The sequence below is a fragment of the Lagopus leucura genome, unplaced genomic scaffold, assembly GCF_019238085.1.
Source record: "Lagopus leucura isolate 7727_CA_CO unplaced genomic scaffold, USGS_WTPT01 Super-Scaffold_100030, whole genome shotgun sequence".
In the NCBI taxonomy this organism is placed as follows: Eukaryota; Metazoa; Chordata; class Aves; order Galliformes; family Phasianidae; genus Lagopus; species Lagopus leucura.
This window is the reverse complement of record NW_024962281.1, coordinates 6,900,146-6,922,920: the sequence shown is the minus strand read 5'-3', so window position 1 is coordinate 6,922,920 and position 22,775 is coordinate 6,900,146. Positions and strand designations below refer to the sequence as shown.

Genomic DNA, 22,775 nt, shown 5'->3' with positions numbered 1-22,775 from the left:
AATTAGTCTTTTAACAAACTGTTGGTAATACTGAAATTACCAAAATCTTTCCCCATTTCTGACTTGCAAACAAACCCAGGATGAGGGAATGCTAAGGGTTAAGCTCCTAAAGGACAGGAAATTGGGTTCCTTCACAGGTCTCTCCACAGCAGCCTCTGTTCACCCGTTGTCTCTCACCCTTCTGGGCAGAAGACTGCATCCCCCCCAAGTCCCACCGAGGTGTGAAGAGGTGAGGAAGAAGCGTCTGTCTCTCAGCCTACACCACCCTGGGTGATTTTTTTTTCCAGCCCAGTTCGATGTGTGTGAATTTCTTGACCCGGTGATGGAAGTTCTGTATTCCTGTCTCAATACATGGAAGTGTCACAGTGATGTCACCCTTTTTCATCACCTGGATTCCAAGCACTGATGGGAGCAAGCAAAGAGCTCTGGCCCATGGATACTGTCTTTGGGCAGCAGGAAGAGCCAAACCACTGGCTTGCCACCTTCCAGTCTCTGTGCTGGGGCTTGCAGCCTCAGGGAAACCTCAAGCACCTGCAAACAACACAGGGTTCGGAGAAACATCGCTGATGGGGAGCTGTGTGCCTGGCCCACTGAACATGGGGCAGGAGGTAAGGAGGAGGATGAGGGGGAAGCAGGAAGTGCCATCTGGACTAAAAGATGCTCGGTGAATCCATCTCTGATTTCCCACCTTTTCCTTTGATACAGGCTGTGCCATCCTCCCTGGGAGCTGAGGCTTTGTCTCGCCCCCTCACAGCAAGATAAGGACAGTGCTCTGTGGCTCCTGCTCTGCTCCCCTGTTCCTTCCCATGCACACTCCCTGCAGGCACACTGCTGGTGCGAGCTGATATCATCACGTAAGGCGCAGCTCCTTTTCCTCGGGTGAAAAGCAGACCTCACAGAACAGCATTTCCCTGCAAAACAATGTCATTTCCACCAAGTCAGCAGAAGCCTTGATGTAGTTTTAGCTACTGAAGTGCACTGACTGCTCCATTCCTTCTAAGAAAATTCCTTCTGGGTGCTGCAGAACTTTTCAGGAGCTCCTTTGAAGCTATTACTTGAGGTCAGGGTCTGCAGCCTCTTGCAGTATCTCCCTGTCAGCCCGTAGCACTCCCTGAAAGCCCTTACACTGGATATCGTGACAAATAGCAGCTCTTTGTTCATTAGTTTACACTGCAAAATAGAAACGAGGCCAGGGATGGCTCTCAGCAAGTGCTGCACGCTAACACTGATGTTTGCTGTGTCTCATGAGGTTGGAGACAGTACAACCCGCTTTTTCAAGGGTCTGTGTTTTTAATTAAAACAGCAAGCTGAGGAGTGGGCAGCTTCAAAGCATCCTGGTTGGAGGAGGAATGACAAGAATGCAGGTGTTTCTAAAATAAATTAATAACTACCTGCTATCTTACAGGTATAAAGCTGTCATTGCCTGATGGAGGTGGTTTAGCAAACGTGCATCATAAACACCAAGCTGGGGGGCAAAGGGGTGCTGGAGAAGACTGAGGTTTGTGCCCATTTGCACTATTTGGCTGAATTTAGAGCTGTTTAAGTCCTAGTTTGCCACCCTGGTTCCACCCAGTTCACTTCAGTGCTGTGACCTGGTAGCACCCCACCCCAACCACAGCTTCTAAACCAGCAGCACAGGCATTACAGCAGCTAATAGCAGAGGCATGAAGCGTATCCCTCCAGCATTGTTTGAGCTCATTTACCCCAGGTTTGAGCTGGAGTGAAGACAAACAAGGTGTGTGGTGCAGGGAGGTCTTGCTGAGAGTCCCCATCTTCCCTCTACTTCCCACTGTTCTCATTTTGGAGCCTCTAAGCAACTAAAATTCTTTCAGTTCTTTCAGTTGTTTCTTCCACCTTTTTGAGAACTTGGTGATACTGCCCAACATTCACCCATGCTTCCCAAAGAACCACCACAGCGCCCTTCTTCCAGCAGAGAAGTGTAAAATCACTCACTTCCTCCTTTCTGGCTCACTCTGGTTCACTCAGATAACAGGCACAGCTCTCTACTCTGCTCTTTCTGCCCCTTGCTGTGCAATGTCCTGTTTGCCATCCTTCCTGCTGCTACATCAGTCCAATAGCATCAGATTTTCCACTCCAACCCCCACATCCTTTTCCTGATCGCTGTGCTGCGCGCTTGTTCCACTGACCACACTGATGTGATGGACCCTTGTGCTTGAGCTGGTCCCCAGCAGGGCAGAGCAGAAGAGGGGCTGGTTCCCTTCAAGCCTCTGCTGCAGCTGTGTGTGACCACACCACGACAGCGCCCACAGGCTCAAAGAATACTATTTCAGTATTTTCCACACCACGTCACTTCCACGTGAACTGCACAGATGTGGTGGGCTCTCCTTATCCAGAGATATTCAAAACCCAGGAGGATGCTTAACTGAGTACTATATTGCAGGATCCTGCTCTCAGTGGGGGGGGCTGGACTGGGGGAGCCTCAGAGATCCCTTCCAACCACTGTATTCTGCAATATAGGATTCCAGCCTGTAAATCAGCACAGCATCGTTTGAGTTGGAAAGGACATTAAAGGAGATGTGTTCCAACTCCTCTGCAATGAACAGGGCCACCCACAGCTCCATCAGTGCTCAGAGTTTCTCCAGACTGACCGTGGCTGTCTGCAGGTATGGGGCACCACCGCCTCCCTGGGCAACTTGTGCCACTGCCTCACCACCCTCCTTGTAAATCCAACCTAAATCTCAGCTCGCAGTGGGATCTCCTCCCCCCCATCCTCCCAACCCCTCGGGATCTCGGCGGCCGCGGGATTCCCCTTCCCTTGCTGCCACCTCGCGGCTGCAGCGGGCGGGGAGCGGCGGGGTGAGCGCATGAGATGCGGTCCCAACCTCCAACAGCTTCAGTATCGCCAGAGAAGCTCCAGCAGTTCACAGGTTTCAAAAACAAACTGACATCAGAACTGTGGTGAGATGAATGTGCTACACAGAATACCTGGACAGCAGCTAAACTCAGAACTGGAATTTCTAACAACAACTGCTGCACTTAAACCAACTGATGTGACTCCGGTTAGGGAGGTATTAGAGCACGTGCTTCACAACCTGCAGGAACATCAAACAACTCATGTCCTTTGCACTTGTCAATTAAACAGACAGAGCTGTAATCTAAAAGAGCAAGCAAGAATCCACTGCCACTCTGACTGCAGTGACATCGGAGAGATACCAGACACATGGCAGAAAGGGCATGCTCCTGGTGCAGAACTACACTTTAAAATGCAAATGAAAGTCAATGGGTACAGACCTCTGTGAATTTGCTGCTGTCTGATCCTTCTCATTACATGCATCCTCCTACTGCTGCTGGTAGCTTTAAACTGCAGATTTTGTATTCTTTAAGCAGTTGGCAGGTTGATTCCTTTAGTAAACACCTGAATTCCACAACAGATTTCTTATCACCTCTAGCAACCTGCACCCATATATTTAGCACCTGTGATCCAAACACACCAGCACCGTTTACTATGGGACCAATCAGCTTCCTGGCAGTCAGAAGCTGTCTCTACTCACACTGCATGGCAGCTCAGGAACTCTCCAGTTCCTGGAAAACCCTCTCCTGGTGGCACAGTGGAAGATACATCCTATGTAGCAGCACTTGGAGTGATCAGGATGGTACTTACATTCTTCAGTGTGAAGTTCGCTTCCTTTCTGCATCTCTAAAAGACAGGTATGGTGATGTTAATTTGTGGCCAAATATGCTTTTGAACACAAAGACAACTGCTTCCCTCAGATCATACACTGGATAAAAGCACTAGCAGTTGGAACTTGTGGCCCCTACATCCACGTGCCTGTCCTAAGCACTGTCATAAGCATATTAGAGAGAGCACAAAAAGCAAGCTTTGAAGCCAACTGTTAAATGGATATTGTTTATTGCAGTGTAGTCTTAGCACTTTTAAATATAAACATTTATATCTGAAAGCAGAATATTGCAAATTTGGTATTATTCAATATGTTCATAGCAGCATCAGCTTCCTAAGAAACAAAATAGGAAGACGGAGAAGGAATTACAAACAAGTTACACCCTTATTTATCAGTTTGACCCAAACATGGTACTGCAGTGTGAAACAGATATTGAAGTCACCTTAAAAACACAAGTAGTTCCAGGACTGAAGTGCGTCATTACACCTGATGTCTGGCACACCTCCCATGTACCGAGACACAAGGCTAACAGTCGAGTGCCTGAAGAGGGCAGATGATTTGTGTGTATCTGCATTACCTGACATATTATAGTTTTAATAACAATACTTAGCACTTGTGTAGCGCTCACTGCTCCCCCAGATACTGGTGAGACAGGCAAGGATGCTCTCAGATGGATTACAGCTGTGGAGCATATAGGAAAGTGACATGCCAAGGCCATTCAGTGAGTGAGTGGCAGTAGTGAGGTTGGAATTTGTCAGCACCTGACTTCCAACCCCGTATGGGTCTGGTAGGTCGTGCTGCCCCTTTGTGTTTCACTGGGGAAGCTTTGTAACTGACTAATTGCTTGCAAGTCCCAGTCCATGCAGCGATATTGGATGCATGCACCATTTGGAAAGAGGTCAATACAACTGCTCCTCTCATAATGCCCATTTTAGTGTTAAAGAAATGGAGCACTGCTCTCATTTTCTCATCTCAGGATGATCTGTCAGGCAGAAGGTACAATGACACAGCTGCACTTTGCTCTGAAGCAGTGCAAATCAGAAGCAATCACTAAAGGAGCAGGAGCAGCTTTCATTTCTTGCCTGAGAGAGAGCACTGATCTTTTGAGAGGAAAAAAAAAGATGGATATGTTTTTACACAAACTGATCAAACTACTTTTCATTCTAAACGAATACAAGACTGACTGAAAGTCTCAGGTGTACTAATTTTCTTCAGCTAAGTCATCCAAGTGTACACTGTGAAGGTAGCAGCTAATAAAACAGTTATCCAGGAACATCAGAAGCCATTTTCCTTCCCTGACAGGCCTCCACTTCTCCCAGCTAAGAGCAGGAGCACTTACAGTGACATCTGAAAGGACGTGTAAACATCATGAGACAAGCCAGCTCTGATATTCCCCTGAATACTGAAGCAGTCCTTCCTCCCGCGCCCCCAGAAAGCTAACGAGGAAAACCAAGCCTCCTGCCAGCCCTGCCTCAGAAGAGGAAATCTCCTTAGTTGTTTGTTCTCCCACTGGGTTTTCTCTGCACATTTTTAGAGGCAGGATCAGTTATAAGGGATGGAGCCTTGCAGAGACCCTTGGGGCATGGTTCAACGAATGGAGGCTGCACTACAGAATCACCTCTGCACACTCACTGCTTTGTGTGTAAAACACAAGGTAACACAGGACAGCACACCTCTAGGAGAACCGCTGTACAGACGTCTTGTGGGAGACAGTAACACCAAGAAAGCTGCACCCTGCCAGCATTGTGGACACCTGATTGCTACAAACTGGAACTGCTCTTCTAGAAACTTTCACTGTAAAGTTAAGATTGTTTATATTCAAGTTGGCAAGCAGACTCGTGTCCCTTTGAGCTCTGTTTGTGATTGTGCCTAAGTCACTTTGGATTTTGGACTGTTTATGCCCATCTCCCATCAGGCATGGAAATGCTGGGAGAACCAGCTTGGAAATAACTACCTCACTCTACGAAGATCATCTTCCTGCACTAGAAGGGAAGGATTATTTATCTTCTCTTGTTCCTACAGTGGCTTCATACATTTCCATTTGCGCATCTTCATAGTATACTTCAGAAAAGAGGTTTCTGGTCTGTAATGCCTTAATCACAATAATATAACCTTTAGTCACTGTTATCAGTCAGTATCACGTAATTCCATAAATCCTGTAATCTCTTAATTTTCAAATATCATTTCTAGTAAGCACTAACAAGGCAGTCTTATAATTGCTATAGTACAAGCTTCCAATTTTTAAGCCAATGCCAAGAGGTGAAAGCATGAACTGAAATAGTTCTGGGCTGCAGAAGACACAATCTAGCATTTCTTCTTTACACTTGGCGATGCAGGCAGAAAACAGCTCTATATCAACTCACAGTATTTTGCAGTTATGATTTGAGGCAGCCACAAACACATAACTCAACAGCTTCCCAGGAAAGCGTGTGCCTGGTTGAAGCAATCACTGCACCACTGCTACTGCTGCTGCTTCGCCTCTGAGGGCTGCGCCTTGCAATTGCATCCAGCCACACAGCCTTCAGTTTAAACTGCTGCTTATAGTTCTGCTCTGTCTAATCAAAGACTGAAAGTTTACCTGCAATTATACATCTTCAGATACTTAAGTTTGCTGGCCCATCTGTTTTCCCATTTTCTTTCAAGATCAGATGAAATAATTCTTTGTACCGATTTCATTTCAGTCAGTGCCACTGGGCAACAGAAAGGGTACTGTGGGCAGCATGTTGGACACAACACTAAATTCAGCAAAAATCAGACATCTTTTATATCTGCTGCCTTTTTTTTTTCTTGAGAATTTCTTCATCCACTGCAATTGATGGGCAATCCCAGCTGCATCCTGCTGAGACCTGCTTCCAAACAGTGCCCAGGGCAAAGCTGCATCAGAAACAAACAATCCAGTAGCTGAAGGAGAAAAGCAATCAAAAACCACCATGTGCTGCCTATTTCAGTAACATCATGCTAGCGCCTGACTCTAGATCAGAAAAACTTTCAGGCAATGAGCAAGCCAGACTAGTCAGGTGAGGGACTAAAAGCTGTGCTTTCTACAAGTTCCTTTCTAACGCTGCCCTTATCCATTCTGTTTCCACCCCGTACTTCCCAAGTGTTTGATAAAAATGAAGCACCTGAGTAAAAGGTTCCCAAGAAAGAACAATTCACAACTACAGGCTGACACTGCGGTGCTCAGCCTGGTTCTCACTGTTTTCCTCACTTCCCAACAGCGCATAAAGGATTTGTCCTGTGGTGCCATGAAAATCTCACTCAGACTGTGTGAAAAGGACTTCAGAATTATACCACCATTCAAAAAACAACCAACAAAACAGCCCTTCTTAAAGGTCTCATGTGACTTCATTCCCTACGGAACTATGCTGGCAATAGAAAGGCACATGGTGGCACTGAGAAATATCTGTGACACCCAGTTTAATTCTAAGACTATTGCTTTAAGTCACATGTTCTGCAACATATACCTGCAGCTGGCACTGCAACGTTGCACAAGTTTCACATCTGCTATTTCAGGAATTATCCTAAAATCATCTCCAGTGATCACAGCACTTCTTCAAAGGCAGGTCAATAAACATTGCTCCTTGCAATCATTTGGTACCTCACAATAAATAGGCTTTAAGAATCAGTGCTTACCAACAGGCTGAAAAACATCCCAGAAACACCAGGCAGAATGCAGCCAGGAGGTGACCCCCCCCAGGGATCTTTACATTTGTCTCAAAACCTGTTGACCTTTACTTTGCGTCTCAGGGCTGCCTGCTGCTCCTGCTCTCATTCTCTAGTGCAGTAACTTCAGATATCTATGCTCACACCTTCTTTGTGACACTACAGCAAAAGAGGAATGCAGGAGGTGCCAGCTGCTGAATGAAGAACCCAGATCTGCGCTGTGTCTGGAAAAGGTAAAAACACAGAAAGAAACAACCAGAAACAGCAACCAAAATAACAAAGTGGTTTTGGTTTGTTCAATTTACATGAATACTTCAGTGAGGTAGAAAACTTCACTTCGGAATCGCATTCAATTTTATTTAAAGACAAACTTTATCTGAAGTATTAAACATGCAAGTGACAACACGTACAGCATCACTTGCTAAGTCATAATCAAATACTGTGTTTGAGTGAGACAAAGTTCATCAAACAGCACTTAGATCATGGGCCTTAAAATGATACGCTGTCAGAAAAAGCAGGGAACAGGAAGACTAGGAGAAAGGCAGAGCCTGCATTTAAGAAGCAGCTTGGAAATAATAAGGAGTGGGTAAGAATTAGGAAATAAAGGAAGAACACCACACAAACCATTACAGCTAAAGTGTAAGAGAAACTTGATTAATCAAGTTCAGAGATAAGAAAGCAATGAGAAAAGAGGAAGAACAGTTTAATGATGAGGTAGAGGAAAAAGAAATAAAACGGCATCGATCTTAACCAGGTTTGTGGACTGAGATGATGACTGTGGAAGAACAGGTCAGCAATATAAAAATCAAGGCACCAATGCAAGTGTGAGCACCAGCATTTCTCATAGAATCTACAAACAGAAACACACAGATGTGAAGCAACAAACACCTGTAAGATTCCAGAAAAAAACCTTTTATGAAAGGAAACACTGAGACTTGTTGTAGTAAGTGAAGTAAGTAAAGTGTCAGTGGCATGGAAAGAGAGCACTGAAGTTGAAAGAACACTCAAGGCAGCTGTATCTTATTTAATGTGTAAGAAAGGATATAGAGAAGGATTTAAAGAAAGAAACAGGCAGACAAAGAGAAATACAGATATGAGGTTAGAAAAATAAACCACAAGAATTGAATGGAAGATCTGACACACAGGCCTGAGAGTGGAGATACAACACCCCTTGGTCAAGTATGAGAGAAAAGGGAGTGTCACACCAGCAGCCTCTGGCACATGTGAATGGAAGAGGCACATACAGTCAGCCCACAAAGCTGAAACAGAAACAAACCAGTCGGAAATTGGAGGAGAAAAAAGAAACACCACTGAAAACAAAATAAAGAAAAATAGTAATTTGCAATGGAAGTTGCTGAGGACTCAGGAGCAGAAAGAAGTTCCTTGTTTCAAGCTTCATATGCTTGCAGTCATTTGTGAGAATTCTGTTCAGCTGGCAAGTGCAAGGAAAGGCAACCAGGAAAGGTTTAGAAAGAGCCACCAAGGGTAAAGAGATGAACAATGTTCTGAAAGCAAAGTTAGAAAGGAGCATCCTGAGGAGAAAAACTACTGAAAGAAGGAAACTGTACGAGGGAACTGTACTGTACGAGGGAACAGCGGCCCACATCAACACAAACAACAGCACAAGGGGAGGCAAGAACCTCCAAGGGACGAATCTGCTCAGTGCTGAGCTCATAGTAGGGAGGAATTACAGCACTGAAGTTATGTGTAATAAAAAATAGTAAATATTCTTTTTTTCTTAACTCCGTGAAATTGGTTTTTGCCTCCACAGTACTTCTCAATCTGAGGTACTTTTGTCCCAGTCTGAAGTCAGATTTGCTTCTCAGTGGCTGTGCTGATCAGTCATCCAACCCCACCTCAATCTGAAACGCTGACATAAAAGTTTCAGGCTCCCCCAGAGGCTCAAAGCTGCTCTGTGTGCCCAGGAGCTCCTGCTAAATGAGTTCTGTAATTCACCCAAGCACCAGATGTACTCCTAATGACAAGCAAGCAATATGCTGCATTTGTTGCAATAGAAACATGTCATTCAAGAGGACACTTGCTCAGTCTGAGGACTTAAGACCTCAGTATGCAACACAAGACCTGCTATAAAGCACTAGAAAGCTGTTTCACCTGTTGTCCTGGCAATTTCACATCCTCACACCAGAGCTGCTACGAAGCATAAGGTAGTTGCTATGAAAATGGGATCAGCAGCATGAAATCTAGCGTCCTCTGCCATCCAAGAGAACAGACTAAGTAATTTAACAGCATTACTTACCCTCAAACTTTTATACATAGCTCTCAGAAAGCAGTTTATATATGCAGAAGCCTGGCCTGATCTGTCACAGCTTAAGAACACTAAAATAAAATGACCAATGAACTGAGTTTGACTTTTATACAGATAGAAAAGAATTGTGACAATTTGTGCTCCACGAGAACAGCTGGAGACAGAGCACCTCTAGTTTCAACAGAGGGAACTTAAAGTCACTTACATACAGCACGACGTGCTCAGCATGAACACTTGTATCTGAGAAGGAAAACTGCATCTTTGCAGATACTGCTATTGCTACAAGAACCAAATGGGTGAAAGAGAAAAGCACAGTTTTCCATATGCATCCACAGCATTCAGAGATATTCCCCAAATGTGGAGGTCCCTACATCAGCTCCATTAGCTGCTTGCTGGTGACACATGGTGAAAGCATGGCACTGCAAATAAGAGCATAAGCTCTGACATTGAAAAAAGATTAAATCCTGGCAATCGTTAACAGAAAAAGAACAGTCTTCAACTGAGACAAGAGGTTTTCTATCGCACGTAGCATTGCAGAGCTAACGATGGAGCCATCAATAGCATGTCACCCCCCCTTTTCACACATTATTTAATCTGACTGTCAGAATTACATCTGGAAGAGAAAACATCCGTGTAACAATGGCAGATAAACGGTTGGTTTTGGAACATGTGAAATCAGGGATTCCTCAGAACATGCAAAATATCACTTGTGATTTGTTTTGGGTGGAGATCTCACCTTCAGCTCTGTAATCATAAGTCACAGTTCGCTCCTATATCTGACTGCACAAACATTCTCAGCCAACCTTCCTGACGTAGCTGTTTACATTTTAAGAAGCAGAGGGCTCTGTGCTCGTCTCCCTCATCTCACAAAGCAAAACCGTGCTGCTGACCTCACCCTGAGACCCCCAGCAGAGACTGAAGGAGGCTGCTTTGGCAGTAAGCTCAGGATACTCCAGTTAGAACTACTTCCCCTACCTGGTTACGGCAGTGGGAAACCTGTCACAGTACCACATTCACAAGAATGCTAAATAGGAATGAGAGCTACCACAGCAATTCATGCTATCAAATAAATACAGTGACGAAGGCTCATCCAAGTCAATGAGCTAAATGGACAAGCAAGACGTTCTCTCCTCGAATAAAAATCTGGTTTATGTGACGTGTGAACACCTGTTGATAATCCACTTTGGGCCTCCTTTTCCTCCGTGCCTGGCTTCTTGTGTGGGTACCAGCAGCAGCAGCACCCCCTGTGTGAGCAGTCCCGCTGCCCACATCAGCTTCACCTCTGACAGCCAGATGCAAACTGTCTTCTGGCACCTTCTTTTCTCCACCTCTGCCCAAGCGTTTCTGCTTCTCATGCTCATCTTCTTCTCTCCCTCGTCCCGATCCAACTTTCCATCCAGGCGTCTGAGAGTCATTTGTCAGGGCTAGCTCCCCTGATACAGCCTTTGAGTCAGCTCCCTTCTTCACAGAGGCATCCTGCAGCTTGAGTCTGTCAAACAGCTGTAAAGGAACATTTCTGTATGTGACCATTCAGAAAACAAGGAAAGCCTCTTGTTCTGCATTTCTGTATGGTATTTGAGTACACGGTCCCAAACCAGTTCTCATAATACTCAATGAATGAAGAATCTTTACCAGAAATAAATACCAGGCTTTGTTGCCAAAGTCAAGCTGTGACATAAGGTAAATAGATCTCCTGTAGGTACATAAGCATATTTACACAATAATTAAGGAATGTGGGAGCAATACTGATGTGCAGTAGCATTTAACCATGGTCAGGTACAACAGAAAGCTACTAAGTCACTCTGTTAGCTCACTTTCCCCAAATCTCTTGCAATGCTGTTAACTAGAGAGATTTCCATCCTTGTGTCCCCAGTTGGGACACATACCCTCATGATAAGGAGCCTCAAACAGCAAGGAATGCATGCTGAAACATTCTTTGTGCTCCCGAAAACAAACTGAAGAAGGCCACTTCTGGGAGGTGAGCAGACCAAGAACAACAGGAAAATAATTAAAGCTACAGCAGCAGATCCAAAGCACTGCATGAGCTCATTAATCCAAGAATACATGATACAGAATCTGGAAAAGGGACTGCTTTTACTCTGGCAGCACCAAGCTTTTATGAAATACTGACAAATGAAAAGGATTCTTGTCTATTAGAGGTGGTCACTTCCTAGCAACAGGACGGGTAGTGAGAGCTGGCTAAAATTAACAATGACAACTTGATTATCTTAAACTAATTTTTTTTTAAAGAAGGGCGGGATCTATAAGAAAAGAGACTTAAATGGTAGGAATTTAAAAGCAAATTCTGTGCAATGGAACCATTTAAAATTTTTGTGATGCTCCTGTGATGTTCAGAAGGCCCCAAGCTATGCCACTGAATAGACACAGCCCTGTCACACTTTTTTTCCTTCACTGTTCAGAAGTTCACGTATCATTTTTTCAGTTTTCAACTTCACAAACGTGTTTGCAGCTGGATCCTAGGGTTTTGCTTTGCAGCAGCATGAAGAATTTTGGGCTTCACAGTAGCTAGGCTAGAAGTCCAGGAGACAAGACAGACACACTGCTGGCTGGAAAAACTGTCACTCCACAAACATTAGTACCAGTTAGGCAATCACTTGGTGGAACAAATGAGGACTGCATCAATCATGGGTGCAGAAAGAGCTTTTGTACCAAACTAGCTAGGGCATAAAATGCCAGATTTATGCTGGATTTACACTAGCTATCAGAGGGCAGAAAATGTGGTAGTGTAAAGCAGACAGTATAGAACAAACCAGTCAAGAACCAGGGACTGAGCTTATTGGAGATCAGCATATTGTACTAAGCAGTGACAGCAATTACGATCTGACACTGGAAATTCTACAAGAGAACATCAGTAACTCTGAACTACAGCCAAACTACTTTCAGAAGTTCAGAAAACTTAACTTTTCAGTTCAAGTCATTTTAGAGTCACCTGTAATAAAAGGAGGTAAAACATTTCAACTGTAAGTTGTAAGTTTTCCAGTCAACGCTCCTCTTCCACTACACTGAACAGTGAGATACTCAGAACATTAGAATGGCAGAGGGTTACCTACCCGGGTTAGTGAGAGCTGAGGTTCTGCATAGAAAGCTTTGCCCAGAACTGGCTTCCTGTATGTCTCATCCACATCTGTCAGGGCCTAGAAGAACATTAAAGAGATGGAAAGCACAAAATTAAAAAAACCCACAGAGACTCCAGGCCAGCTTTGTCTCATAGCATTATGAAATGGTATTCTAACTGAGAGAAAATCCACCCTAGGAACAAGATGTGCTTTGGACATGGCTTTGTGTCATCTGAGTTCTACCGAGGTATAAAAGTAACAGCAAAGCCCAACACTCATCCCATATTACTTACAAAATCTTTCTGAGCCATGCTTGCAAATTCCTTGGTTTTTTTTTCCACCTATTTCCAAGCTTTTCACAGCCCTAGGCTCACAAATAGTTCTTTCACAGCCACTGTCTCTAAGATGTACACATGGTAGAAGAATGGAAAGCTTTTTCACCAATGTGCAAAAGCAACTTATCAGTGAAAAACATCAGAGAAATCTTCAGAAGCTCCTGATATTCCTCATATTCCACCTTCCTGGGTTCTTACATAAAACCTTTGAGGCACTTGGGTACTCTTCAACATCTCTCCATCCCTACCTGAGACCTATTGAGCAGCTGGGGGTCAGCCAGACACCAACCCGACACCAAGCACCACTGAAGCTGAAACCCAGCACTCAATGCCAAGGCATACAAGATTTAGGGACCACAATACCACATCTATAAACACAATTTGCTTACAACTGTTGCAAATTTCAAGTTTTCAGCGTTGCAGCTATAAATGAAGGGCTTGGAATGGTAATTACCATATTCCAGAACTTGTCAAATGCAACCAAGAAGCCTGTGCAGACTCCACGGAGCCCCTTGAAAGTGCGGATATGAACATTGATTTTTACACCATCTCGGACACAGCGGTGGAGCTCCCCCAGTGGGCTGCCTTCATGCACTAAAACACAAAGAGAACATGGTTGGTGTTCAACAAAATGCATTCCTAATAAATGTACAGAGAAATTATTTGCTTTACAGTGGAAGCGCAGCAGGTCTTGGTACAAAACAATTCCTCTAGAATGAAGAGTATTTAAGTCCTCCTGCAGCTTTTCATATGAACAAAAATATCTCAACCAGAGATGATCCTTCTCCTTGCATTTTAGGGGCTGCAAACTCAAGGCTTGACTGCACATCAGGAAAGGTATACACTGCAAACCTCAAATGTTACCGTATGGCAGCTGATGAGCAGAGGCTGGCTGCATGGAACAGCTCCCCATGAATTAACCTGAATCATTTCTTTTTTTTTATTTTGAGATCCAGTGCCTTCTTTCCATATCCACTGCCAGGACAGCTGGAGAAAACTGCCTTCACACCAATACAAGCTGCCTCCTCTACTCCTAGCTTTGATTTGAGGGCAAGCAGAGACTTTCTCCAACCTAACTGACAACAAACCATGCTCTGAAGCACAGGTGACACAGTCACTACACCAGACTGATGTTTTTAACCACACAGCACATTTTCAAACCAACCCTGAGAACTCACAGGATCCTTTCAGTTCTTTCAGACTGCCAGTTCAGATCCCTGTTTCTTTTTCAGAAGAACCTTAAAAATATTCAGGTATTGTGTCTTAGCAAGTGCTGTCTCATCTGATAAGCATGAATATAAAATATACATTCTTAATGCAGACGTGAGCTGCTTGCTGGGCCACCCTACAGTTAATTTTTACGCTGTTTTTCTTTTTTCCTTCTGTTTCAGTCACAGTATTCCAACCTCAGCCATCATATAAAGCCACTGAAACAATATTTAAAGCCGATCCTTCTGGGAATCCTAAACACAACGAGATTTGGGCTCATAAAGCACCTGCAGCAAGGCATTCGTTATGCTTTGGCACCCACACAAGAAAAAACTTCTGCTTCAGGCATTCACAACCGAACGTTTTGAGCTTTGCATAAAGAACGGCGTGGAGGTCACAGCGCTGAGATGCTCTGACCGCGATAATCCCGCAGTATTTATAATAAAACACCAAAAACCGCTCGGACTCCCACACACAGCCCCAAGCCCCAGGCCCCGCACGCCTTACGCGGCATCCTGGTCAGGACGTTACGCGGCGCCCTCCTGCGCCGTGCCGTGCCGCCGCCCGCCGCGTCCTGCTCGGGGCCCGCGTTCACCATCAGGCTGCGGAGGCGCTGGATGCGCTCGGGGTCCGAGGCCGGAGGACCGCGGCGGGCGGAGCGCCCGGCGGAAGGGCCGCGGCGGGCGGAGGGACCCCGGCGGCCGCGCGGGCGGAGCAGGCCGCGCTGGAAGCTCTCGTACTCGGCGAGGTTGTTGAAGCAGGGCGCGGAGGGGAAGGGGAGCGGCGTGTCGGCGGAGTACAGCGCCAGCAGAGGGTCGAAGCGGCTGGAGCTCACGTCCAGGCGGCTGGGGCTGGGGGAGCGCTCGGCCCCGGGCCGCCGGCGGGGGTGCCGCTGCTCCGCGCCGCCCGCAGCCCCCTCGTCCTCCTCCATGCCGGGCTGCGGGCGGCAGCGCCGCCCGCCGATAGGGGGCGCAGCCGCACCGTCCGCAGAGCCCCGCGGGGCGCGGGAACCGAGCGGGGAGGGGCGGCGCATGGAGCCGCCCATGGGCGGGCGTCGCGCAGCCGGGCGGTGCGAGGCCGACGGCCGCCAGCCACGCTGCGGCAATCGGTGACCCCGCCGTACAGCCGCAGCGTCGGGCGGTGCTGCTCGGAGCCCGTGCAGCAGGCGAGCGGCACAACCTTCCTTTCAGTCCATTAAATCCTATGCAGCTCAGAAACAGTTCTGAAAGGAAAGGCGGTGCTGTGGTACCGTCGTTGTGTGTTTTTACTGTAACAGACTCCATTGCCTTTTAATTAATATTTTGTAACTGGCTCACGGAAGTGTAATGCTTCCTGCTACAGCAGTAGAGCTGACACAGTTACCACCGACACAAAGGTCCACTTCTTCAGTGCAGTCACGTCCTGTACGAAACTGCACATGAGAACACCATGTACTTGAAGTCCATTAAGCACACAAGTTTTTTTTTCTCCTCCCAGCGTTTAAATTAACAAAAGTGGAAGGCTGTGGCTGTGAAGCCGATTCATAGCTTGTTTCCAGTGTCTCCCACCCATACGATGTTTACTTACTGCATGTTGTAAGGATGAGTTAAATGGAATAAACCTGATACCTCTGCTCAGACACACAGTGTGCATGCGTAAGGAGACAAAGCACAGCATGTGTCAGACTATGAGATTAAAAACCTACATAATACTGTATTGATACTGGCATAATGCTGGCAGCACAGAGGCAAACCCAGCTGGGCACAGCCTTGAGTGTGTCTATGTGTGCATATCACATCCCCTGTCATGCAGCAGCCCCTGGAAAAACTGAACAATACAATACCTACATGAGACGTGACCATGGCTGCAATATCTTCTCATCTCTACTCAGCCTGCAAAACCCAAATATTGCCACTTCTGGAGCGGTTGCTCTACAGGCAGTGTCTGAAATGAGGTACCAGGCAGGAACATGGTGTGTAAGACTGAAGAAAATTACATTTCTGATTTTAAAAATACACATGAAAAAACCCCAAGCCACCACTGAAACCGCTCTGATACTGCAGCAAAATGATTCATACAGAATCGTCTCTCACACTCCCTCATATCCTCTTCCCAGAAATTGTATGTGCTATTCTACCAATTAAGAATATATATATTATTCTTATTGTTCAGCATTAATTTCTCAGAATTAGGGTACATCATGGAGCTTCCTGTCCCAGTACTGTAACTGCACAGACTAACCATTCATTCGCAGAAAAAGGAAGAAAGTGCAAGTAGTATTTCAAAACACAGCAAAATCCCTGTTTATGGGCTTGTTTTTCATTTACTAAGATCTGCACATTGCCTTAAATGTAGAAGTTCTTGTAAGAAGAAAAGCAGGAAAGCAGATAAACCAACTCAGCTCAGCACTTACCTGATTTTGTCAGTGCTATTTGATCCTTTTTCCATTTCTATGGGTGGTCCCAACTGTGGGTTCTCCCTTAACAGCTTGCTAACCAGATTATGGTTCTAGCACCATGTTTCTGAAACCAGTATGGTTAAAAGCAGTAATATCATTCTTATAGAAATACAGGTATAATGATATAACAAGCATTTGTACTGAAATAGGTTATTTTCCTCAAATTCCATTTCTCCTGGGGCAAGTCCCTTTACGTTAGCAGGAATGTTTCTGCTCTGAGACGCTGCGTGATTTGTTTCAATAGATTAATTAATAGTTAAACAGTGATGAACTTCAGCAACAACTCACTCCCCCCTTCCCAGTGTACACAGCAGTCATGACTGCTGCATTTGTATCTACCCAGGAAAACCAGAGAACAGCAACACAAGTTCTTGTCAGCGTAATCTTTACAGGAACATTCACACTTTGCTGCATTTGCCCCTCCATTTCAGGTAGTGGAAAGATGACTTCCCAGGCTACAGAAGATGAGAGCACGATGTCTATTTATGCCCTAACAGAATTAAAGTCTGCACAGTTTCAGTACTCTCAGACTATCTGAAAACTTCACTAATTATTACTAATGAGAAAGTCCAAATAATAAATACAGAAGGAAGAGATAACTGGTTTTTATTAGTTTAAAAAGTATAAAAATCCTGTACATTTGACAAAAGCATTTGAAATCAGTCATAGGAAACTGCTGGGGTACTTCATTGCTACTCTGTAAGGATCCATCATTAGGAAGTTGAAGAGTTTTGTCACTAATGTCGCAGGGGCCTTGAAATTTAATACTAGATGTCACCTGAAGCATTCTGATCTGTGTCTGAACTGAAAGTAAAAAAATAATGACTTTTCCCTCTGCCCTTTACTACTCAATATGCAAGTTTTTTTGTCAGCTGTCAGTTCAGTAAAACATCCCATGATTTATGCACTACAGAAATACATAACATTTCTACACACTTTTTCTGCATGTATGTACAAGTAGCAGTCAATCAAGACGAGTTCTTAACATTTTAAATACAGCATGGCTTAAGGCTTCCCCCATGGGTCTATCTTTATATCAGACAACAAAACAGCATCTCATTTCCAGGCAACTTTACAGTGCTAAAAGCAGTGTAAATGTTAGAGACATTTCACAGGTTAAAATCTGCCAGTGAAAACCCATACTTTCCCAGTTGCCAACAACTCAAGCAGAGCAGAACGAGCTGCCAGTTCCATCATCAGAGATATCAGCTATCCTCAGCCAGAATCTCAGGATAGTCCTCCCAGAACTGTTCTCCAATAATGTCACAGTGCAGGGGAACAACTTTAGTCCTGGTCCGGGTCACTTCCACTTCCTTTTCCTCTGATTCCTTTGGCAGTTTAATTTTCTTAGTCATTACCTCGTTCACCTGGAAATACAGCCGACACATTAGCAGACATATAAGACTTCAGAGGGGATACATGAATGGACAAAGAATAAGAGCTACAGTAAAAGTAGCCATCAAGCCTATAGCATACTATAGGATTTGAACACAGAAACTTCGAGTCTGTTCTGTTTGACAGCTGACACACGAATAGTTGAAACTGTGCATCATCATCACGTAGCTTGAGGAAGTTACCTCAAACTCCACACAACTGACTGCAAGTATCCTTGAATAAAGCACAGCATTTAACTCAGAACCACTTGAAGTAAATGGGAAACCTCAGAAATGTCCAAAATCAGTAACAAAAAATAAAGTATAAGGATCAAGTGAAATGTATTCGCAGGTGAGAGCTTCTACTTGTTCTAATTATTTCAAATGAAGTCATAGAAGTCACTGGCTAAAATGGAACAAACAACAAAACACAAAAGAAAACAACCAACAGACAAGCAGATTAATTCTTTAAATTTATACAGACACACACATATGTAGGAGTCAAAAGACTGAACAAATTAAAGAGAACTCTTAGCATGGACTGATTGGGTTCTGATCACACGAAACATCCATATAACTAACTAAGTATAGCCTTCTGTGGTAGAAAGATTGAAGGCCATCAACATTTACAGTTTCCTGGGACTGACTTCATACAGAACTGGTATTTCTTGCACTAATTCTGCATCCATTATGCAGAATGATGAAAATCTCCTTGAATGAAAATTATCCTTACAAGGAATTCATTAAGAGCTGCAATCTGTAGTGTATGTTCCTTTACATAAGAAAAGGGTACTACATATACTGCCAGCTGAGTTACTGAATGTGTTATTGAATGCCTCTGACTCCTTTGCAGTGGAAACTGACAACAGTTACTAAAGTGTGCTTTTTTTCAAGAAGCAGATATTCCTAAATTCTCAAAGCTGCTATGCTTGTAGATGTGGTTATTTAAAAACACCTTCAAAACAGTCACCTTTCACCACATCACATGGCAAGTTTGGTTAGTTTAATATCTCTAAAAATAAACATCCACAGAGCACTACTCCCATTTGGTGATCACTCAGACTAGCTTTCTGGCCACAGTGTAGCTATTTAAAACAAGAACATGAAGCAAGTGGTAGTAAAGTTTTTACCTTCTGCCATATCAAGACAGTTCCTTTTCTATACATCAAAGGTTCATTGTTGTAGTTGATGTTGAATTCAGAAAATAAAATTTCATTCTTATCTCCAGCCAAAGTTCCCTACAAGAAAATGAAAGCAAGTACTCTTATAGAAAAAGACAGAAACAAACCAGCAAGGTTACAAGCCAACTGAATCTGCAGAGCAGAAGATGGGTAAGTACAGGAATAATGGCACTTAACGAGGTTTTTCATCTTTGAATTACAAGGTGTTTTTCCCCAACACAGGAGTTATGTTCACCTGCTAAAGGGGGATATAAAAAACAGAGGGTTTTTTCAAGTCCATCTTACGTTTTCAAGATAAATAGAAAGTCAACAGAAACCAAGAGAAAAACTGAAATGATCACCTGAAATCTGCACAATGAGACAATAATAGAAGAGGGATTGGGAGCCCGTACTAATTGAATCCTCTCATTTCATTTCTTGCTTACAGACACCAATGTTTACATGATGTTTTCAAAATTTCTGAACTCACTAAATAAGAAATTAAAATACTGGTAAATTTCCAGTTAAAATGTATTATTTGCTGATCAATATTATCATCTTTACAATTCAAGAAGTTGTTGAATCTGCACCCACGAATTATTATAGTAGGAACAGAAAAGTCAGCCAGGGCTGCTGAGCAGGCAAGGAACAACTTGGCAGACCAGATGATTTTGTTTGTACCCAGAACATAATCTTGAGAGATTCTTACCTGGAGTCTGTCCTGTGCTTGCACTGGTGTCAAACCACTCCGCTGCACAAGCATCCAAAACACTGTGTTATAAAGGTTATTGATATGGCCTACAGAAGGAAAAAAAAGAGTATATTTACCATATCTGACTGAATACTCAAAAAAATAAAGAGCAATTTAATTCTCAGAGTCACAACAAAAAACTTCAGAGAATAAATAATATCATTTGGTAGAAAAGATACAGTCTTTGTGATCCATTTTTAAATGCACTGCATACTGCGATAATTAGAAGACAGATTAATTTTACATCTGAAAAGGAAGAGCAGGGGGAGAAGGGAGTTTTTTGTATGACCTTAGTTACCTCAGTTTGAACAGCAAGGGCTACCTACATGTTAATGGAGACCCAGAATGAAACCAAACACTCTCTTTCAGTGTGGTATATGCAGCCCTTTTAACCTCTACCGCTTTCCTGCATTTCAGAACATTTTCATTTAAGATTACTTTGGTTAAAGAAACCCAAGAATATGAAACAATCACAACCAAATTCTATTAATATTTCCTGTGCTGAATTCACACCCAGCATGCAGCAAATTCAGTCATCATCTAAATATTCAGAATTCTAGCTGACACGCATCCAGACAAATCCCACTACAATACAAACACTTCCTATTTAAAAAAATACCACCCCACCTGCTGTTCCTTAACTGACAAGTTCTGTATACAAACACAATGGCAATAAGGACATTTCTAGTCAGAGAGGATGAGAACTCAACTGTTCCATTTTCTGGAAATGCTTACAATCTGCTTGTCTCCAGCTGAGGTAGTCCTTTAAGTTTTGGTTGCTGGGATACAGCACAATTCGTCCATCAAATCCCGGTGGGTACAGAAGTTGCTGGTCCTTAAAGTAATCCTTCCAATAGAAAACGTAACTTGAGGCAAACTGGGAGACCACGTGAGTCATGAACTTACTTGTAAACACAAAACAAAGGGAAAGGAAAGGCATACATCAATATGACAATAGGCACTATAACCACGATGTATCAATAGCAGTAATTCTGGTGGACATTATGACATTATTTCTTATATAACAGTCCAACAGTTCAATGGCATAATCTTTTATAAATCAAGTACATCAGTTTGGAAAGCAAAACACCTTGCTAAAGGAAGCCCTGTTTTACCAAAACTACCTAAAGCTCCACATCACTAAACGCTACAGAAACACTGCTGGTAGAATTCTCACTAAGAACCAGAACTAGCTGTAGTGTGTATCTCCAAATACAGCCCAGCCTGTAGCCTCTGTGTACAGAAAAGGCAAACCTAGAGATGAGGGCCAAGGCACAGGCTTAGACACAAGCTCACTTTCATACCAAAGCAGGTGTTACCTTGCTCTTCTTTTAAACCATTTGCTCTTCCTTTTGAAAACAAAACTGTATTCATCGCTCTGTCCATAAGCAATAGCAATATCCTCCAACTCCTGCATCACTGTCTGGGCACACTTGGTCATCAGATGAAGAGCACGGTCATCATTTGGCTTTTTGAACTCATGTTGCTCAGCAAACCTTCAAGGAAAAAATGGTAGAATAAGAATCCTGTATAAGGTCGCTTGGAAATGTGAACTGATTCATTTTCATTGTATTTAGTTTTTACAAATATTGATTTACAATATTCAGCCAATACTAACAGAATTCCTTACAGGTGTGAAGAACAGTAACAAAAAGTCAGTTTTACATAAGAGCTGATCCAAAAGCAATGCCTCCTATGTTGGTCCATGATGTCAGAGGCAGATGTTGGTGGAATGGCAGCAGTGGCTGAACCATGCCACCAATACTGCGTTACATTTTGTTGCCATGTGACAGATGGCAGCAGAGGGGCAGTCTGACATGGAAGGGCACATGAAGCAAAGGTACAGAACAATATTCCTCCAGGTGGAAAAAAAGGCACCCACCGACATTCGTCACCTGCTGAATGTTTATGGAGGCCAAACTACTGAGTTTTAGCACCGTGACAGTGGCTCAGCTCTGCTGGTGCCGATTCAAACAAGTGTGGCATGCAGGCTCTTATTCATTGCTGGCAAAAATGCATAGTTCATGGTGGTGACTGCATTGAAAAATAGTGTTTTGTAGCTGAGAATTTTCGCTATTAAACAGTGCTGTTGTGCTCTTTTTATTTGTTGTAGTCAAAGAAATAAGTCAGAAGCATTGTTTACAAAGTAACCTGCATACATTGCAGAAAACCTTTTCCTCATCAAGTCTCACCCTAACCCATCATTCTTATTTCACTTGGATTCAGATAATGATAAATACCATTTCCTATAATGCCATTTTCTCCTAGGGCACCTCAGTCCCATCAAGACAACACTACCAATAAATACATCAAAACTTGGTAGCTTTACTGAAATCAGACTCGAGCAAATCAGAGATCAAAGCCCCAGCCACAAGATTAATCCTGAAGAAAGGTGAATGCTGACCCCAAGCACAAACACTCTCCCTCTACACAGGCTGCAATCCCCCCCTCCCTCCCCACAGGTACACCGTGTCCCTGTCACAGCCGCACTTGTTAAGCAGGACGTGACTCTTACAGCCAGACACCCTCCCCCATACCAGGTCCAGGCCGTGGCCGCGTTGCTGTAGCAACCACCCGGCAACAAGCTGCCCGCCCATTGGCTGCCCACCCGGCCTTCACCTGTGGAAATTGCGGCCGTCCAGCCGGACCACTATCCAGCAGTTGGGCAGACACGTGTCGTCCGTCTCAAAGTCCCGCACGTACTCGAACTTGCTTTTCGCCATGGAGAAGCGACCGCGCACACAGCCCGCCCCGCGACCCGCCGAGATGGCCGCCACTGCCGCCCGCAGGCAGCCCAGCATGGCCAGAGCGGAGGCGGAAGTGCAGCGCGGCACCCACAGAGACGGCGCAGCAGTGAGCCCTT

At 44.2% G+C, this 22,775-nt stretch overlaps 2 protein-coding genes across 4 annotated transcripts; both read right to left on the bottom strand.

Annotated features, from left to right (window-relative positions):
• Positions 1-3,852: 3,852 nt before the first annotated feature.
• On the bottom strand, positions 3,853-15,122 carry LSM11 (LSM11, U7 small nuclear RNA associated). Its single transcript, XM_042881508.1, has 4 exons — positions 14,699-15,122; positions 13,437-13,576; positions 12,642-12,725; positions 3,853-11,070 (listed from the first exon to the last, which is right to left on the bottom strand). The coding sequence occupies exons 1-4, from the start codon at positions 15,120-15,122 to the stop codon at positions 10,666-10,668; spliced, it is 1,053 nt and encodes a 350-aa protein (XP_042737442.1). The 3' UTR covers positions 3,853-10,665.
• A 2,095-nt stretch (positions 15,123-17,217) lies between these two features.
• THG1L (tRNA-histidine guanylyltransferase 1 like) lies at positions 17,218-22,710 on the bottom strand. Of its 3 annotated transcripts, XM_042881597.1 has the most exons (6): positions 22,532-22,710; positions 21,232-21,408; positions 20,648-20,817; positions 19,871-19,959; positions 19,132-19,239; positions 17,218-17,995 (listed from the first exon to the last, which is right to left on the bottom strand). In XM_042881597.1, the coding sequence occupies exons 1-6, from the start codon at positions 22,633-22,635 to the stop codon at positions 17,834-17,836; spliced, it is 810 nt and encodes a 269-aa protein (XP_042737531.1). In that variant the 5' UTR covers positions 22,636-22,710; the 3' UTR covers positions 17,218-17,833. The 3 variants fall into 3 exon arrangements, with proteins under 3 accessions (XP_042737531.1, XP_042737532.1, XP_042737533.1); XM_042881598.1 differs by lacking the exon at positions 22,532-22,710 and having other exon boundaries at positions 20,648-20,813; positions 21,232-21,309; XM_042881599.1 differs by lacking the exon at positions 22,532-22,710 and having other exon boundaries at positions 20,648-20,727; positions 21,237-21,298.
• Positions 22,711-22,775: the final 65 nt, after the last annotated feature.

Coding starts and splice junctions, on each gene's coding strand:
- LSM11 (XM_042881508.1), bottom strand. CDS start 15,122: ATGGAGGAGGACGAGGGGGCTGCGGGCGGCGCGGAGCAGCGGCACCCC. Junction 13,577..14,698: donor CGTCCTGACCAGGATGCCGC/GTAAGGCGTGCG, acceptor TTTGTGTTTTAG/TGCATGAAGGCAGCCCACTG. Junction 12,726..13,436: donor TTGACAAGTTCTGGAATATG/GTAATTACCATT, acceptor ATGTTCTTCTAG/GCCCTGACAGATGTGGATGA.
- THG1L (XM_042881597.1), bottom strand. CDS start 22,635: ATGGCGAAAAGCAAGTTCGAGTACGTGCGGGACTTTGAGACGGACGAC. Junction 20,818..21,231: donor TGGTTTAAAAGAAGAGCAAG/GTAACACCTGCT, acceptor TGTGTTTACAAG/TAAGTTCATGACTCACGTGG. Junction 17,996..19,131: donor CTGTCTTGATATGGCAGAAG/GTAAAAACTTTA, acceptor CTGTATTTCCAG/GTGAACGAGGTAATGACTAA.